This window comes from Echiichthys vipera (genome assembly GCF_963691815.1).
Source record: "Echiichthys vipera genome assembly, chromosome: 2".
Classification (NCBI taxonomy): Eukaryota; Metazoa; Chordata; class Actinopteri; order Perciformes; family Trachinidae; genus Echiichthys; species Echiichthys vipera.
In genome coordinates, this window is record NC_139827.1 from 3692551 (window position 1) to 3709580 (window position 17030).

Sequence of the window (17030 nt, forward strand, 5' to 3'; positions counted from 1 at the left end):
AAGTGAGTACGGATTCAATGAGTGAACAGTGAACAGCTTTGCTCGTTATCAAGCAGCTGAAGCTCGTCACAGTTTGATCATTGTTAGACTCAGGTGTGTTAGGGCAGGGAGAAACCTAAAACATGCAGGACAGTGGCCCTCCAGGACCGGAATCACCCACTCCTGCACATTCAGTACATAATGCTTTACAGATATTCAAAAACAGTGTCATCTACTAAAATGGATAACAGAGAGAAGTTTAAGACAATTTTGATTTGCCCTTTTTCACACAATGGTGAGCAATTAACTTCCTTTAATCAACTAAAGGGGTCACCTGTTCACTTTGAACATGATCATTTCACCTGTATGCATTTTTCTAAGCCTTACACGCACGCACGACAAAGTGCATTTGTATCCTTTACTGAAGAACGTATTTGTGCGTCCACGTGCTCCAGTTCCTACGAGCGACCTTTGACCCTGACACGGGCCTCCTGAGCAGTCTCAGCAACCTGGAGACCAAACAGAGCATCGAGCTGACACAGAATTTCTACTGGTGAGTCTGACGCAAACGCACGCAAACCCGAATACACTTTGAAACGCCGTGTTTGAACTTGAACCAACGCCTGTAGACTTTGCCTTCGCTACTGTTTGTTACGTGTGTTTTATTCTTTTTTATTTCTGTGTTTGTGTGTGTTCCATGTCCCAGGTACAACGCAAGTGACGGCAACAACTCAAAGAGTAACCAGCCTTCGGGCGCCTACATCTTCAGACCCAACTCCTCCACGCCTTTCGTCATCAGCAGGACGGCAAAGACGGAGAGCGTTCAGGTGACGAGCGAGCAGCGGCACGTTCGGCTCCATCGTTACACTGATTCCTTCTGTCTTTTATTTCACTTTTAAACTCTCAACGCTGACGTCCTGAAATGTTAGGAATCAATGATGTAGCTTTATTTTGACTTTTATAATATAGAACATAGAATATTTAACATTAGTACACATACAATGTATTACGTTCTCAACCAAACAAGAAACAAACACTGAGAAAAGAAAGAATATCGGTGCAGATCGGAGAACACACGCGCTGATATGTCCGTGATGGGCCGATATTATCTGTCCGGCTCTACTTTAGATGGATTTCTGTTTGATAATGAATGAATTAGTGTTTCATATGGTCTCCGTCTCTCCTCCAGACCCCCGTGCTGCAGGAGGTGAGGCAGTGGTTCGCTCCCTGGGCGTCTCAGGTGGTTCGTCTCCACAGCGACAGCAGAGCTCTGGAGCTGGAGTGGACCGTCGGGCCGCTGCCCATCCAGTGAGTGTGTGTGTGTCGCAGTGTGAATGGCTTTTTCAGGGGGTTTTGTCTATAATTGAATTTCTACGTTTAAGCGCTTAATCTCAGCACGTCTCTTCCTCCTGCAGCGATGACCTGGGGAAGGAGGTGATCACTCGTCTGGACACCAGCATCAAAACGTCTGAATACTTCTACACCGACTCCAACGGCAGAGAGGTGCTGCAGAGGAGGTAAGCTGAAGGGATTTCTCTTTTCTTAACGTTGAAAAGACACTTTAATTACCATTTAACCTTCAGCAGGTGTTACTTGTATAACACTCAGTATGACTCTTTGAGAGATTGAGAGAGTGTGTGTGTGTGTGTGTGTGTGTGTGTGTGTGTAAGGCTACATCTGCGCTACAACACTTTCATTTAAAAGCGTGCATCTTTTGCTACGTTCAAGCGTGGCGTCCACTCTACTCTGGCGTTTCTGAACCCCTACATGGAGACGTTTGGCGACAATACAGAGGTCATTTTAGTTTGAAAACACCCGAGCTGTGTTTTAGTCTGGATGAGCAGAAACGGAGACTTTATGAAAACGACGATGCAGACACCCACGTCCGTCGGTCGTATCAGTTCCATAGGCTGGCGTACTTCCTCTTTCGTACACCACTGCTCCGTTCCCTTTCCCATGGCTTCCTCTGGGGATGGATAATGTTCCATCTGCTGTAACATGCCCAAGCATTCACTACAATAGCATTTGCGCAGAAAACGGCAGCATTTGAATGCAACTTGTGCATGAAAAGGAGCGGGAAGAAGAGAAAACTCTTACGTATGCCCCGCCCCCTTTTTCTCATCAAGTGTCTTAAACAGAATGTGTGTTGTCACTTCCTGAATTTATGCAAGAAAATGTAAATAAACAATAACACACACACACACAAAAAAACAACAACACCTTACATAAAGTTATGCAGCTGATCCACTTGAAATGACTGAGAATTATTAATATACTTTTATATTGGATCATAACGGCGTTTAGCAAAGAAACATGATGGTCACATGATACGGGTTTACAGGGGAGTGTTGGTTTCAAAACGCCGCTTTAGAGTGAAAATGTGAGCGGTGCGGGTGTAGCCTGAGGAAGCTCCCATAGCCGCGTGTGTGTTGTTTTCTCCAACAGGAAAGATTTCCGACCCACCTGGAAACTTTGGCAGTCGGAGCCGATCGCTGGGAACTACTACCCCATCAACTCCCGCGCTTTCATCAAGGTACGTGCATCTGTAAGCTCCTGTTTAGGGCGCACTCACACTGTCCGTCCGTGCCGTGCCCCGTGCTTTAGGGTACTTGTCCCCCCCCTCCCTCTCCCTCCGAGGCCCAGGCCCGTTTGTACTCACACTACCTGGGCCTCGGCGAATGCTTCTTGCTGCCTATACGTCATCACGCCGTAACACGTCACACGTCACACGTCACACGCATTGATGACGTCATGGCGATGCGTGGCTTTGTTTCCAAATCTTTCCGTAGACCTCTGAGTTTTTGTGCGTCTTGTCGACTGTTTTTGAATCTTTTCATCGACCAAATCTGCAGTAAACACTCCACCTCCGCATCACACCAACGTGAACCTTTCGCCGCCATTGTTTTAAATGTCCGCGCATGGTCCCTCCTTCTTTTTTCTATGTCCCAACGTGCTTTACAAAAGCCCACCTCTCCCAAACGGGCCGTGGACGGCAAGCGTGCCGCACCTAGGCCCAGTACGGTTGCACTCACACTGGTCAAAGGAACTAGAATTTGAAAACCTGTTTGGGCACGGTACGGATGGACAGTGTGAGTGCGCCCTTAAAGTGTAATGTTCTGCTCTTCTCTTTTCGTTTTGCTCGTCTGTTCCTGTTTGGTATTTTCCGTGCCCTTGATTCATGAAAAAGTTCAACACTTTATTTAATTCCCTCTCTACTTGCCTCACTAATTTTTACTTTGTGTGCGTGTGTGTGTGTGTTCAGGACGATGTGGACCAGCTCACTGTGGTGACGGATCGCTCTCAGGGAGGAGGCAGCATCCAGAACGGCTCTCTGGAGATCATGGTGTGAAACGCGCGCACGCACACGCACGCACACACACGCACACACAGACACACACACACACACACACACACACTTTTAACCCCTGCTTCTCCGTCAGCTCCACCGCCGGCTGCTGTACGATGATGTCCGCGGCGTCGCAGAGCCTCTCAACGAGACCTCTAACGTCTTCCCAGAGGGGCTGGTGGTCAGAGGCCGCCTCCTGCTTTCCCTCGAGCGACCACCCAGCGCGGCCGACGCGCACCGCCCCCTGGCACAGGAGGTGGTGCTGCAGCCGCTGCTGACGTTCACTGATGGAGAGCTGCACCCAAACACTCGACTGGAGGTGAGTGAGGAGCAGCAGCGTGAACTGTGATGTAACTAATCACGTGTTACCTCGTGTTTCTAAGACGTGTGTGTTTTTGCGGACACGTGAAGGATTGTTAATGTCGTATTTCTTAAAGGGAGTGTATCGTGACTATCAAACACCAAACTAGTCACTGAGAGGGGGACACAGGGTTCTGTCCGACGCGCTTTGTCCAAAAGGGAAACGTGAAGCCGTCACAGCAGTTTGTGGGTGTTTATTTATCCTATCAATGAAAAGTACTTTTGTACGCACAGTTTGAGGACGGACTTGCAGTAATTGACTATATGACGGTAACGAGCTTTAGCGGTCAACAGGAACATGAGCACCCTGCAGGTGGCATTCATCAAGCAATCAGTCAGCTCCAGTGACACACACACACACACACACACACACACACACACACACACACACACACACACACACACACACACACACACCCTTGACTCCGTCCACACATAGACATACCTCCAGACACACATATTACCTCCTAGTGACAAGCAACACATCCATGCCGCTACAGGGAGTTTTTATGAAATAATCTCAAAATAATCCGGTTGTAGTCTTGCCAATAGTTTCCCCTGCAGGATCCCCATTCTTTGCAAAATCTTATAATTTGTGACTATAAACTCACATTGTCTTTAAAGGTGAGAAGGTGTGGAGTACATGTTTACAAAGTATTTTAAAATTATTCTAGTGTTCTCTCAATTTAAACAGCTGGGATCATTTCAACAAACAACACCAGGTGAAGAGATGTTTTGCAGATTGAGCAGTAATACATTCATTCATCTTCAACCGCTTTGTCCCTGTTGCGGGGGGGCTGACATCGGGTGTGAGGCGGGGTCCACCCTGGACAGGACGCCAGTCTATCACAGGGCACATGGAGACAAACAGAGACAGACAACCATTCACACCTACGGGTGATTTAGAGTCATCAATGAACCCAACACCTGCATGTCTTTGGACTGTGGGAGGAAACCGGAGAACCCGGGATTCGAACCAGGAACCCTCTCGCTGTGAGGTGACAGTGCTGACCACCACTCCACCTTGTCGCCCAGCAATAATACTCCAATCATATACGTGAACATGCAGACAAATGCATGGGTTCGGGGTGAGACAGAGGTTTGGATCAAAGAAGCGTCGCACAGAATCATAGACGTTCCTGTCGGTCAGTCTACTTCCTGTTTGGGTCGTTGTGTTCGCAAAATGTCCTCATTCGCAAAATCTCCAGGTGGCTGCACTGACATGTTTTCACAGCCGGTAATAATCACACACGCGGTGTCGATGTCTTACTAGTAATAACACGATGTTGTGCACCATAACTCCCGTGACACTCCTCAGACGGATCAATCAAAAGCGTACAGGCGACGTCACTGCTACAGCAAAGTCTGTGATCATCCTCTGTGTGTTTCCTGTGCGTAGTTCTCCGCGCTGCAGGCCGCGCTGCCCCCTGCTGTCCACCTGCTCACACTGACACAGTGGGACGAAGACTCGGTGCTGCTGAGACTGGAGCATCAGTTCCAGAGCTGGGAGAGCAAAGTGAACTCGCAGCCCGTCACCGTCAACCTGCAGGTCCGACCTTCACAAACACACATGTGACACGTTAATGCAGTTCACGCACAGACAAACGCAGATGTGATCAGGTTACTGAATCTACTGTAACCGCTGGTGCCGTCTTGCTCTCTGTCCGCGTAGAAGCTGTTTTCCACGATGGAGGTGGTGGGCGTGTCCGAACTCAACCTGTCAGCGAATCAGTGGAGAGACGAGATGACGCGTTTCCATTGGACACCACAGACAGGTACAGGACACTGTCAACAACGTCACTGCAGCGGCTCTGAGTTTACTTTAATATGACTTTCTTTGACACTATAATATGACTTTTTATGACACTATAACATGACTTTTTATGACACTATAATATGACTTTTTATGACACTATAACATGACTTTTTATGACACTATAATATGACTTTTTATGACACTATAATATGACTTTTTATGACACTATAATATGACTTTTTATGACACTATAACATGACTTTTTATGACACTATAACATGACTTTTAATGACACTATAATATGACTTTCTATGACACTATAATATGACTTTTTATGACACTATAATATGGCTTTTTATGACACTATAATATGACTTTTTATGGCATACTTTAATATGACTTTTTCATTACTTTGACACTATAATATGACTTTTTCATTACTTTGACACTTTGATATGACTTTTTCATTACTTTGACACTATAATATGACTTTTTCATTACTTTGACACTATAATATGACTTTTGCACAACTTCTCTTTAACACACTATAGTTCTAGGTAAAATACCATAGTAGATGTGAGCCCTTGGTCAAAGATGGACTTAGCTCCTGCTGATTAGGACCAATCTCTAACCTCGCTCTTTAACTTCCTGTTAGAGAAAAGAGAGAGAGTGGAGGAGAAAAGAGAGAGAGTGGAGGAGAAAAGAGAGAGAGCGGAGTAGAACATGTCCTCTGGAAGCAGTTGTCACTCAAACACAATTACCAGGAAGCCGAATATCCCCGTGTTTATCCCGTGTGTCAGCTCTCTGGCACAAAGCTGCTGCTGCTGGTTCGGTGCCAGTGGGTTTGTTGAGGCGGGCGAACACAGGCACTTTTTAAAATCCTGCGACGGTGGTAATCACTGCTCCATTACAGTCAAATTAACTACAAAGACTGTTCCTCTGCAGGGACCAATCAAGCAGGCGGTGTAATATAACGACTCATAAATGCATCGTTATGGTTCGTGGCTTTAATAGTAAACTGCGGGGTGTTTAAGTGGCTCCGCAAGGCTCATTTTACAAGAGGGGGGTCGAATTAACTTGTTTCACTTTACATCCTTGATCTTATTTCCCCAGGTGACGCGCCCCTGGTGAAGAAGCTCCAGGACCCCTCCGCGTGGGAGGTGACCTTGAGGCCGATGGAGATCCGAACCTTCCTGCTCAGGGTCAGCCTCAGATAGCCGAGCGCACGGGTGAATTAACGGTCCGAGGTCCCGCGGTTTCTCACCTGTTGATGTTTGATGCAATCGAGCAAGGATGAAGAAGTTCCAAAGGTGTCCGATTACAAAGAGGGGTTTCAGAAACACGTAAAGACCTGGTTTGTTCTGCTTTTTTACAGCGAAACAAACGAGATCTTAAGATGTTTTTTGGAAACCCGGCAGGGATTTTGAGACGCTTGTAACCACAAAAGCGAGTCTCTGCCAAACGGGAAAGAAAGAGGAGCGTTTGCCTCTTAGCGACACTGAATGAGACACACATAATGTGCAGAATTTGCTGAAGCGGCCTTTTGTACAGCAGTGCAGACACTTTTTTTTCCAGCCCTGAAACTGACTTTCACAGATTTCTCAGCACTATTGCCTCCAATCACACAAATCCTTAAAAGATGTTTTCTCTCTCTCAAAATCAACTGGTGCCAACTTGCTGACGTGTGCAATACGTGTTTTGTAATTCTGCCAATATGTTTATATATTCTGAATGTGATTTTATACTGATCCTCAAGCACCTGATAATAAAGTCTATTATTCTTATTTTGTGTCGATCTGCGTGTTATTGTAACAGCTAGAAATCCTCCAAAGACGCCTTTTCAAGATGCATCCCGGCTGGGGCCCTTCTGTGTGGAGTTTGCATGTTGTCCCTGTGTCTGCGTGGGTTTTCTCCGGGTGCTCCGGTTTCCTCCCACAGTCCAAAGACGTGCAGGTGTTCGGTTCATTGATGACTCTAAATCACCCGTAGGTGTGAATGGTTGTCTGTCTCTGTTCGTCTCTATGTGTCCTGTGATAGACTGGCGTCCTGTCCAGGGTGGACCCCGCCTCACGCCTGATGTCAGCTGGGATCGGCTCCAGCCCCCCGCGACCCCGACAGGGACAAGCGGCTGAAGATGAATGAATGAACTCGTCCATCGCTGCATCCTGCGGTGTTTAGCAGAGTCAGGGATAGATTTAGACCAGTGTTTTAGTTAGTTAATTCTTTATTGTCCATGGTGTGGAGATTCGTCTTTGGTCTCAACGAGCAGGATAACAACAACAACAACATTTACACACAGACATCTTCAGGGCAAGAAGCAGGGCAGCAGTGACAGTATACACATCAGCGGTTTTCTTAGTCATCAACCTTGAATTTGCGTATTTATTGTGTGTTTTAAACCTCAATCATAAATAAGTGCAAAATTCCCACAACCCGCCCCAAACCATCTGTTGAAAGTCGACCAAAAGAACAAAATGAAACATGTTAAAGTCAGTGGGAGGACTTTATTGGACCGGAACAACAGTCGAATAACAAAAACGGCATGAAACTGAGTTGTGTCGTGCGTATTAACGGCCTTTAGGGTTCCGTCCCTTTACCAAATTCAACACGAGGCAGTGCGTCGTGCTCGCTTCGTCCGGGCTGCGCTCGTCCGTTCAAACTCCAGAAATAAAATTATTTAAAAATGAAACAAACAAAAAAACACACACAACTAACTCTGAAGACAGAATTCACTCCATGTTGTGCTCCGGGTCGTGGGAGTAACAGCATTTCTCTCCGTGTGTGCATGTTCCCTGTAAGGAGAAAAGACAACAGTCATGACATGAATTAGGATTAGTTAGGGTATAGGGTTAGGGTTAGGGTTAGGGTTTAGGATTGGGGTTAGGGTTTAGGGTTAGGGTTTAGGATTAGGGTTAGGGTTTCGGGGTTAGGGTTACTTCAGAGACTTGAAACTTGGGCTACCCCCCCTATTTCGTGGGTGCTGAGTTCACCTGTGCTGGTTTCGTTGCGATCGTACGTCGGGAACCCTTTGATCTTAGGTGCTCATTTGTTGAGACTTTGCCTACCCCCCTATTTATGGCCAAGCGTTTTCCATTGATACCAAGATGGAGTCTCTACGACGTTCCTATCAAAAGTTATGGCCTATTTAAAATAGGGTTAAGGTTTGAGATTAGGGTTAGGGTTAGGGTTAAGGTTTGAGATTAGGGTTAGGGTTAGGGTTTAGGGTTAGGGTTAGGGTTGGGGTTTAGGGGTTAGGGTTAGGGTTAGGGTTTAGGATTAGGGTTAGGGTTTCGGGGTTAGGGTTACTTTAGAGACTTGAAACTTGGGCTACCCCCCCTATTTCGTGGGTGCTGAGTTTACTCGTGCTGGTTTCGTTGCGATCGGACGTCGGGAACCCTTTGATCTTAAACAATTGTGTGCCTATTTTTTTTTCCTTAGGTGCTCATTTGTTGAGACTTTGCCTACCCCCCTATTTATGGCCACGCGCTTTCCATTGATACCAAGATGGAGTCTCTACGACGTTCCTATCAAAAGTTATGGCCTTTTTAAAATAGGGTTAAGGTTTGAGATTAGGGTTAGGGTTAGGGTTAGGGTTAGGGTTTAGGATTAGGGTTAGGGTTAGGGTTAGGGTTAGGGTTAAGGATTAGGGTTAGGGTTTAGGGGTTAGGGTTATTTTAGAGACTTGAAATTTTGGCTACCCCCCCTATTTTGTGGGTGCTGAGCGCACTCGTGCTGGTTTCGTTGCGATCGGACATCGGGAACCCTTCGATATAAAACATTTGTGTGCCTATTTTTTTCCCTTAGGTGCTTATTTGTTGAGACTTCGCCTACCCCCCTAATTATGGCCATGCACTTTTCTTTGGTACCGGAATGGAGTCTCTACGACGTTCCTATCAAAAGTTATGGCCTTTTTAAAATAGGGTTAAGGTTTGAGATTAGGGTTAGGGTTAGGGTTAGGGTTAGGGTTTAGGATTAGGGTTAGGGTTAGGGTTAGGGTTAGGGTTAAGGATTAGGGTTAGGGTTTAGGGGTTAGGGTTATTTTAGAGACTTGAAATTTTGGCTACCCCCCCTATTTTGTGGGTGCTGAGCGCACTCGTGCTGGTTTCGTTGCGATCGGACATCGGGAACCCTTCGATATAAAACATTTGTGTGCCTATTTTTTTTCCCTTAGGTGCATATTTGTTGAGACTTCGCCTACCCCCCTAATTATGGCCACGCGCTTTCCATTGGTACCGGAATGGAGTCTCTACGACGTTCCTATCAAAAGTTATGGCCTTTTTAAAATAGGGTTAAGGTTTGAGATTAGGGTTAGGGTTAGGGTTAGGGTTAGGGTTAGGGTTAGGGTTAAGGATTAGGGTTAGGGTTTAGGGGTTAGGGTTATTTTAGAGACTTGAAATTTTGGCTACCCCCCCTATTTTGTGGGTGCTGAGCGCACTCGTGCTGGTTTCGTTGCGATCGGACATCGGGAACCCTTCGATATAAAACATTTGTGTGCCTATTTTTTTTCCCTTAGGTGCTTATTTGTTGAGACTTCGCCTACCCCCCTAATTATGGCCATGCACTTTCCATTGGTACCGGAATGGAGTCTCTACGACGTTCCTATCAAAAGTTATGGCCTTTTTAAAATAGGGTTAAGGTTTGAGATTAGGGTTAGGGTTAGGGTTAGGGTTAGGGTTTAGGATTAGGGTTAGGGTTAGGGTTAGGGTTAGGGTTAAGGATTAGGGTTAGGGTTTAGGGGTTAGGGTTATTTTAGAGACTTGAAATTTTGGCTACCCCCCCTATTTTGTGGGTGCTGAGCGCACTCGTGCTGGTTTCGTTGCGATCGGACATCGGGAACCCTTCGATATAAAACATTTGTGTGCCTATTTTTTTTCCCTTAGGTGCATATTTGTTGAGACTTCGCCTACCCCCCTAATTATGGCCACGCGCTTTCCATTGGTACCGGAATGGAGTCTCTACGACGTTCCTATCAAAAGTTATGGCCTTTTTAAAATAGGGTTAAGGTTTGAGATTAGGGTTAGGGTTAGGGTTAGGGTTTAGGATTAGGGTTAGGGTTAGGGTTAGGGTTAGGGTTAAGGATTAGGGTTAGGGTTTAGGGTTATTTTAGAGACTTGAAATTTTGGCTACCCCCCCTATTTTGTGGGTGCTGAGCGCACTCGTGCTGGTTTCGTTGCGATCGGACATCGGGAACCCTTCGATATAAAACATTTGTGTGCCTATTTTTTTTCCCTTAGGTGCTTATTTGTTGAGACTTCGCCTACCCCCCTAATTATGGCCATGCACTTTCCATTGGTACCGGAATGGAGTCTCTACGACGTTCCTATCAAAAGTTATGGCCTTTTTAAAATAGGGTTAAGGTTTGAGATTAGGGTTAGGGTTAGGGTTAGGGTTAGGGTTTAGGATTAGGGTTAGGGTTAGGGTTAGGGTTAGGGTTAAGGATTAGGGTTAGGGTTTAGGGGTTAGGGTTATTTTAGAGACTTGAAATTTTGGCTACCCCCCCTATTTTGTGGGTGCTGAGCGCACTCGTGCTGGTTTCGTTGCGATCGGACATCGGGAACCCTTCGATATAAAACATTTGTGTGCCTATTTTTTTTCCCTTAGGTGCATATTTGTTGAGACTTCGCCTACCCCCCTAATTATGGCCACGCGCTTTCCATTGGTACCGGAATGGAGTCTCTACGACGTTCCTATCAAAAGTTATGGCCTTTTTAAAATAGGGTTAAGGTTTGAGATTAGGGTTAGGGTTAGGGTTAGGGTTTAGGATTAGGGTTAGGGTTAGGGTTAGGGTTAGGGTTAAGGATTAGGGTTAGGGTTTAGGGTTATTTTAGAGACTTGAAATTTTGGCTACCCCCCCTATTTTGTGGGTGCTGAGCGCACTCGTGCTGGTTTCGTTGCGATCGGACATCGGGAACCCTTCGATATAAAACATTTGTGTGCCTATTTTTTTTCCCTTAGGTGCTTATTTGTTGAGACTTCGCCTACCCCCCTAATTATGGCCATGCACTTTCCATTGGTACCGGAATGGAGTCTCTACGACGTTCCTATCAAAAGTTATGGCCTTTTTAAAATAGGGTTATGGTTTGAGATTAGGGTTAGGGTTAGGGTTAGGGTTTAGGATTAGGGTTAGGGTTTAGGATTAGGGTTAGGGTTAGGGTTAGGGTTAAGGATTAGGGTTAGGGTTTAGGGGTTAGGGTTATTTTAGAGACTTGAAATTTTGGCTACCCCCCCTATTTTGTGGGTGCTGAGCGCACTCGTGCTGGTTTCGTTGCGATCGGACATCGGGAACCCTTCGATATAAAACATTTGTGTGCCTATTTTTTTTCCCTTAGGTGCTTATTTGTTGAGACTTCGCCTACCCCCCTAATTATGGCCATGCACTTTCCATTGGTACCGGAATGGAGTCTCTACGACGTTCCTATCAAGAGTTATGGCCTTTTTAAAATAGGGTTAAGGTTTGAGATTAGGGTTAGGGTTAGGGTTAGGGTTTAGGATTAGGGTTAGGGTTAGGGTTAGGGTTAGGGTTTAGGATTAGGGTTAGGGTTAGGGTTAGGGTTAGGGTTTAGGATTAGGGTTAGGGTTAGGGTTAGGGTTAGGGTTTAGGGTTAGGGTTTAGGATTAGGGTTAGGGTTAGGGTTAGGGTTAGGGTTAAGGATTAGGGTTAGGGTTTAGGGGTTAGGGTTATTTTAGAGACTTGAAATTTTGGCTACCCCCCCTATTTTGTGGGTGCTGAGCGCACTCGTGCTGGTTTCGTTGCGATCGGACATCGGGAACCCTTCGATATAAAACATTTGTGTGCCTATTTTTTTTTCCTTAGGTGCTTATTTGTTGAGACATCGCCTACCCCCCTAATTATGGCCATGCACTTTCCATTGGTACCGGAATGGAGTCTCTACGACGTTCCTATCAAAAGTTATGGCCTTTTTAAAATAGGGTTAAGGTTTGAGATTAGGGTTAGGGTTAGGGTTAGGGTTAGGATTAGGGTTTAGGATTAGGGTTAGGGTTAGGGTTAAGGATTAGGGTTAGGGTTTAGGGGTTAGGGTTATTTTAGAGACTTAAAATTTTGGCTACCCCCCCTATTTTGTGGGTGCTGAGCGCACTCGTGCTGGTTTCGTTGCGATCGGACATCGGGAACCCTTCGACATAAAACATTTGTGTGCCTATTTTTTTTCCCTTAGGTGCTTATTTGTTGAGACTTCGCCTACCCCCCTAATTATGGCCATGCACTTTCCATTGGTACCGGAATGGAGTCTCTACGACGTTCCTATCAAAAGTTATGGCCTTTTTAAAATAGGGTTAAGGTTTGAGATTAGGGTTAGGGTTAGGGTTAGGGTTTAGGATTAGGGTTAGGGTTAGGGTTAGGGTTAGGGTTAAGGATTAGGGTTAGGGTTTAGGGGTTAGGGTTGTTTTAGAGACTTGAAATTTTGGCTACCCCCCCTATTTTGTGGGTGCTGAGCGCACTCGTGCTGGTTTCGTTGCGATCGGACATCGGGAACCCTTCGATATAAAACATTTGTGTGCCTATTTTTTTCCCCTTAGGTGCTTATTTGTTGAGACTTCGCCTACCCCCCTAATTATGGCCATGCACTTTCCATTGGTACCGGAATGGAGTCTCTACGACGTTCCTATCAAAAGTTATGGCCTTTTTAAAATAGGGTTAAGGTTTGAGATTAGGGTTAGGGTTAGGGTTAGGGTTAGGGTTTAGGATTAGGGTTAGGGTTAGGGTTAGGGTTAAGGATTAGGGTTAGGGTTTAGGGGTTAGGGTTATTTTAGAGACTTGAAATTTTGGCTACCCCCCCTATTTTGTGGGTGCTGAGCGCACTCGTGCTGGTTTCGTTGCGATCGGACATCGGGAACCCTTCGATATAAAACATTTGTGTGCCTATTTTTTTCCCCTTAGGTGCTTATTTGTTGAGACTTCGCCTACCCCCCTAATTATGGCCATGCACATTCCATTGGTACCGGAATGGAGTCTCTACGACGTTCCTATCAAAAGTTATGGCCTTTTTAAAATAGGGTTAAGGTTTGAGATTAGGGTTAGGGTTAGGGTTAGGGTTTAGGATTAGGGTTAGGGTTAAGGATTAGGGTTAGGGTTTAGGGGTTAGGGTTGTTTTAGAGACTTGAAATTTTGGCTACCCCCCCTATTTTGTGGGTGCTGAGCGCACTCGTGCTGGTTTCGTTGCGATCGGACATCGGGAACCATTCGATATAAAACATTTGTGTGCCTATTTTTTTCCCCTTAGGTGCTTATTTGTTGAGACTTCGCCTACCCCCCTAATTATGGCCATGCACTTTCCATTGGTACCGGAATGGAGTCTCTATGACGTTCTTATCAAAAGTTATGGCCTTTTTAAAATAGGGTTAAGGTTTGAGATTAGGGTTAGGGTTAGGGTTAGGGTTAGGGTTTAGGATTAGGGTTAGGGTTAGGGTTAGGGTTAAGGATTAGGGTTAGGGTTAGGGTTAGGGTTAAGGATTAGGGTTAGGGTTTAGGGGTTAGGGTTATTTTAGAGACTTGAAATTTTGGCTACCCCCCCCCTATTTTGTGGGTGCTGAGCGCACTCGTGCTGGTTTCGTTGCGATCGGACATCGGGAACCCTCCGATATAAAACATTTGTTTGCCTATTTTTTTTTCCTTAGGTGCTTATTTGTTGAGACTTCGCCTACCCCCCTAATTATGGCCATGCACTTTCCATTGGTACCGGAATGGAGTCTCTACGACGTTCCTATCAAAAGTTATGGCCTTTTTAAAATAGGGTTAAGGTTTGAGATTAGGGTTAGGGTTAGGGTTAGGGTTTAGGATTAGGGTTAGGGTTAGGGTTAGGGTTAGGGTTAAGGATTAGGGTTAGGGTTTAGGATTAGGGTTAGGGTTAGGGTTAGGGTTAAGGATTAGGGTTAGGGTTTAGGATTAGGGTTAGGGTTAGGGTTAGGGTTAGGGTTAAGGATTAGGGTTAGGGTTAGGGTTAGGGTTTAGGATTAGGGTTAGGGTTAGGGTTAGGGTTAGGGTTAAGGATTAGGGTTAGGGTTTAGGGGTTAGGGTTATTTTAGAGACTTGAAATTTTGGCTACCCCCCCTATTTTGTGGGTGCTGAGCGCACTCGTGCTGGTTTCGTTGCGATCGGACATCGGGAACCATTCGATATAAAACATTTGTGTGCCTATTTTTTTTCCCTTAGGTGCTTATTTGTTGAGACTTCGCCTACCCCCCTAATTATGGCCATGCACTTTCCATTGGTACCGGAATGGAGTCTCTACGACGTTCCTATCAAGAGTTATGGCCTTTTTAAAATAGGGTTAAGGTTTGAGATTAGGGTTAGGGTTTAGGTTTAGGGTTTAGGATTAGGGTTAGGGTTAGGGTTAGGGTTAGGGTTAAGGATTAGGGTTAGGGTTTAGGGGTTAGGGTTATTTTAGAGACTTGAAATTTTGGCTACCCCCCCTATTTTGTGGGTGCTGAGCGCACTCGTGCTGGTTTCGTTGCGATCGGACATCGGGAACCCTTCGATATAAAACATTTGTGTGCCTATTTTTTTTTCCTTAGGTGCTTATTTGTTGAGACCTCGCCTACCCCCCTAATTATGGCCATGCACTTTCCATTGGTACCGGAATGGAGTCTCTACGACGTTCCTATCAAAAGTTATGGCCTTTTTAAAATAGGGTTAAGATTTGAGATTAGGGTTAGGGTTAGGATTAGGGTTTAGGATTAGGGTTAGGGTTAGGATTAGGGTTTAGGATTAGGGTTAGGGTTAGGGTTAAGGATTAGGGTTAGGGTTTAGGGGTTAGGGTTATTTTAGAGACTTAAAATTTTGGCTACCCCCCCTATTTTGTGGGTGCTGAGCGCACTCGTGCTGGTTTCGTTGCGATCGGACATCGGGAACCCTTCGACATAAAACATTTGTGTGCCTATTTTTTTTCCCTTAGGTGCTTATTTGTTGAGACTTCGCCTACCCCCCTAATTATGGCCATGCACTTTCCATTGGTACCGGAATGGAGTCTCTACGACGTTCCTATCAAAAGTTATGGCCTTTTTAAAATAGGGTTAAGGTTTGAGATTAGGGTTAGGGTTAGGGTTAGGGTTTAGGATTAGGGTTAGGGTTAGGGTTAGGGTTAAGGATTAGGGTTAGGGTTTAGGGGTTAGGGTTATTTTAGAGACTTGAAATTTTGGCTACCCCCCCTATTTTGTGGGTGCTGAGCGCACTCGTGCTGGTTTCGTTGCGATCGGACATCGGGAACCATTCGATATAAAACATTTGTGTGCCTATTTTTTTCCCCTTAGGTGCTTATTTGTTGAGACTTCGCCTACCCCCCTAATTATGGCCATGCACATTCCATTGGTACCGGAATGGAGTCTCTACGACGTTCCTATCAAAAGTTATGGCCTTTTTAAAATAGGGTTAAGGTTTGAGATTAGGGTTAGGGTTAGGGTTTAGGATTAGGGTTAGGGTTAAGGATTAGGGTTAGGGTTTAGGGGTTAGGGTTATTTTAGAGACTTGAAATTTTGGCAACCCCCTCTATTTTGTGGGTGCTGAGCGCACTCGTGCTGGTTTCGTTGCGATCGGACATCGGGAACCCTTCGATATAAAACATTTGTGTGCCTATCTTTTTTCCCTTAGGTGCTTATTTGTTGAGACTTCGCCTACCCCCCTAATTATGGCCATGCACTTTCCATTGGTACCGGAATGGAGTCTCTACGACGTTCCTATCAAAAGTTATGGCCTTTTAAAAATAGGGTTAAGGTTTGAGATTAGGGTTAGGGTTAGGGTTTAGGATTAGGGTTAGGGTTTAGGATTAGGGTTAGGGTCAAGGATTAGGGTTATTTTTGAGACTTGAAATTTTGGCTACCCCCCCTATTTTGTGGGTGCTGAGCGCACTCGTGCTGGTTTCGTTGCGATCGGACATCGGGAACCCTTCGATATAAAACATTTGTGTGCCTATTTTTTTTCCCTTAGGTGCTTATTTGTTGAGACTTTGCCTACCCCCCTAATTATGGCCACGCGCTTTCCATTGGTACCGGAATGGAGTCTCTACGACGTTCCTATCAAAAGTTATGGCCTATTTTAAACAGGGTTAAGGTTTGAGATTAGGGTTTAGGATTAGGGTTAGGGTTTCGGGGTTAGGGTTACTTTAGAGACTTGAAACTTGGGCTACCCCCCCTATTTCGAGTTCACTCATGCTGGTTTCGTTGCGATCGGACGTCGGGAACCCTTTGATCCTAAACAATTGTGTGCCTATTTTCTTTTCCTTAGGTGCTCATTTGTTGAGACTTTGCCTACCAACAAACAGGATCAGCTTTTTATCCGTGTTTTATTTTGACAAAGTATTTTTTTTCCTCTGCAGACAAAAACACGTTCACCCCTGCGTCCTCACTCTGCCCAGAGCCAGGCAGGAATGACCTCGATCCCACTGGTGCTCAGTCCTTTAGAGGAGGAGCCAGGACACGCTAAGCCGAGGTTGGGTGACGTCTTTAGACCAAACAAAAACGTCTCCCATCACAAGGTCTCTAAAACAGGGTACAGATGCACAAATATGCCATTATATCATCATGAGGCAGTTATTTGCATTATCCATTAAGAAGGTAAGACAGAGGAGACACTGAACT

The 17030-nt window shown here is 45.5% G+C and overlaps 1 protein-coding gene across 2 annotated transcripts in view; it reads left to right on the forward strand.

Moving 5' to 3' along the window:
- Window positions 1–7225, forward strand: part of man2b1 (mannosidase, alpha, class 2B, member 1) — a gene marked incomplete at its 5' end in the record, with an annotated part of 16938 nt that extends 9713 nt beyond the window's left edge. For both annotated transcript variants that reach the window (XM_083934941.1, XM_083934942.1), the window contains 10 exons: window positions 435–532; window positions 686–806; window positions 1169–1287; window positions 1395–1496; window positions 2425–2512; window positions 3242–3322; window positions 3420–3644; window positions 5085–5234; window positions 5358–5460; window positions 6555–7225. In XM_083934941.1, the coding sequence (XP_083791067.1) occupies window positions 435–532; window positions 686–806; window positions 1169–1287; window positions 1395–1496; window positions 2425–2512; window positions 3242–3322; window positions 3420–3644; window positions 5085–5234; window positions 5358–5460; window positions 6555–6658 (1191 nt within the window). In that variant the 3' untranslated portion in view covers window positions 6659–7225. The remainder of the gene's footprint in view (window positions 1–434; window positions 533–685; window positions 807–1168; window positions 1288–1394; window positions 1497–2424; window positions 2513–3241; window positions 3323–3419; window positions 3645–5084; window positions 5235–5357; window positions 5461–6554) is intronic.
- Window positions 7226–17030: the final 9805 nt, after the last annotated feature.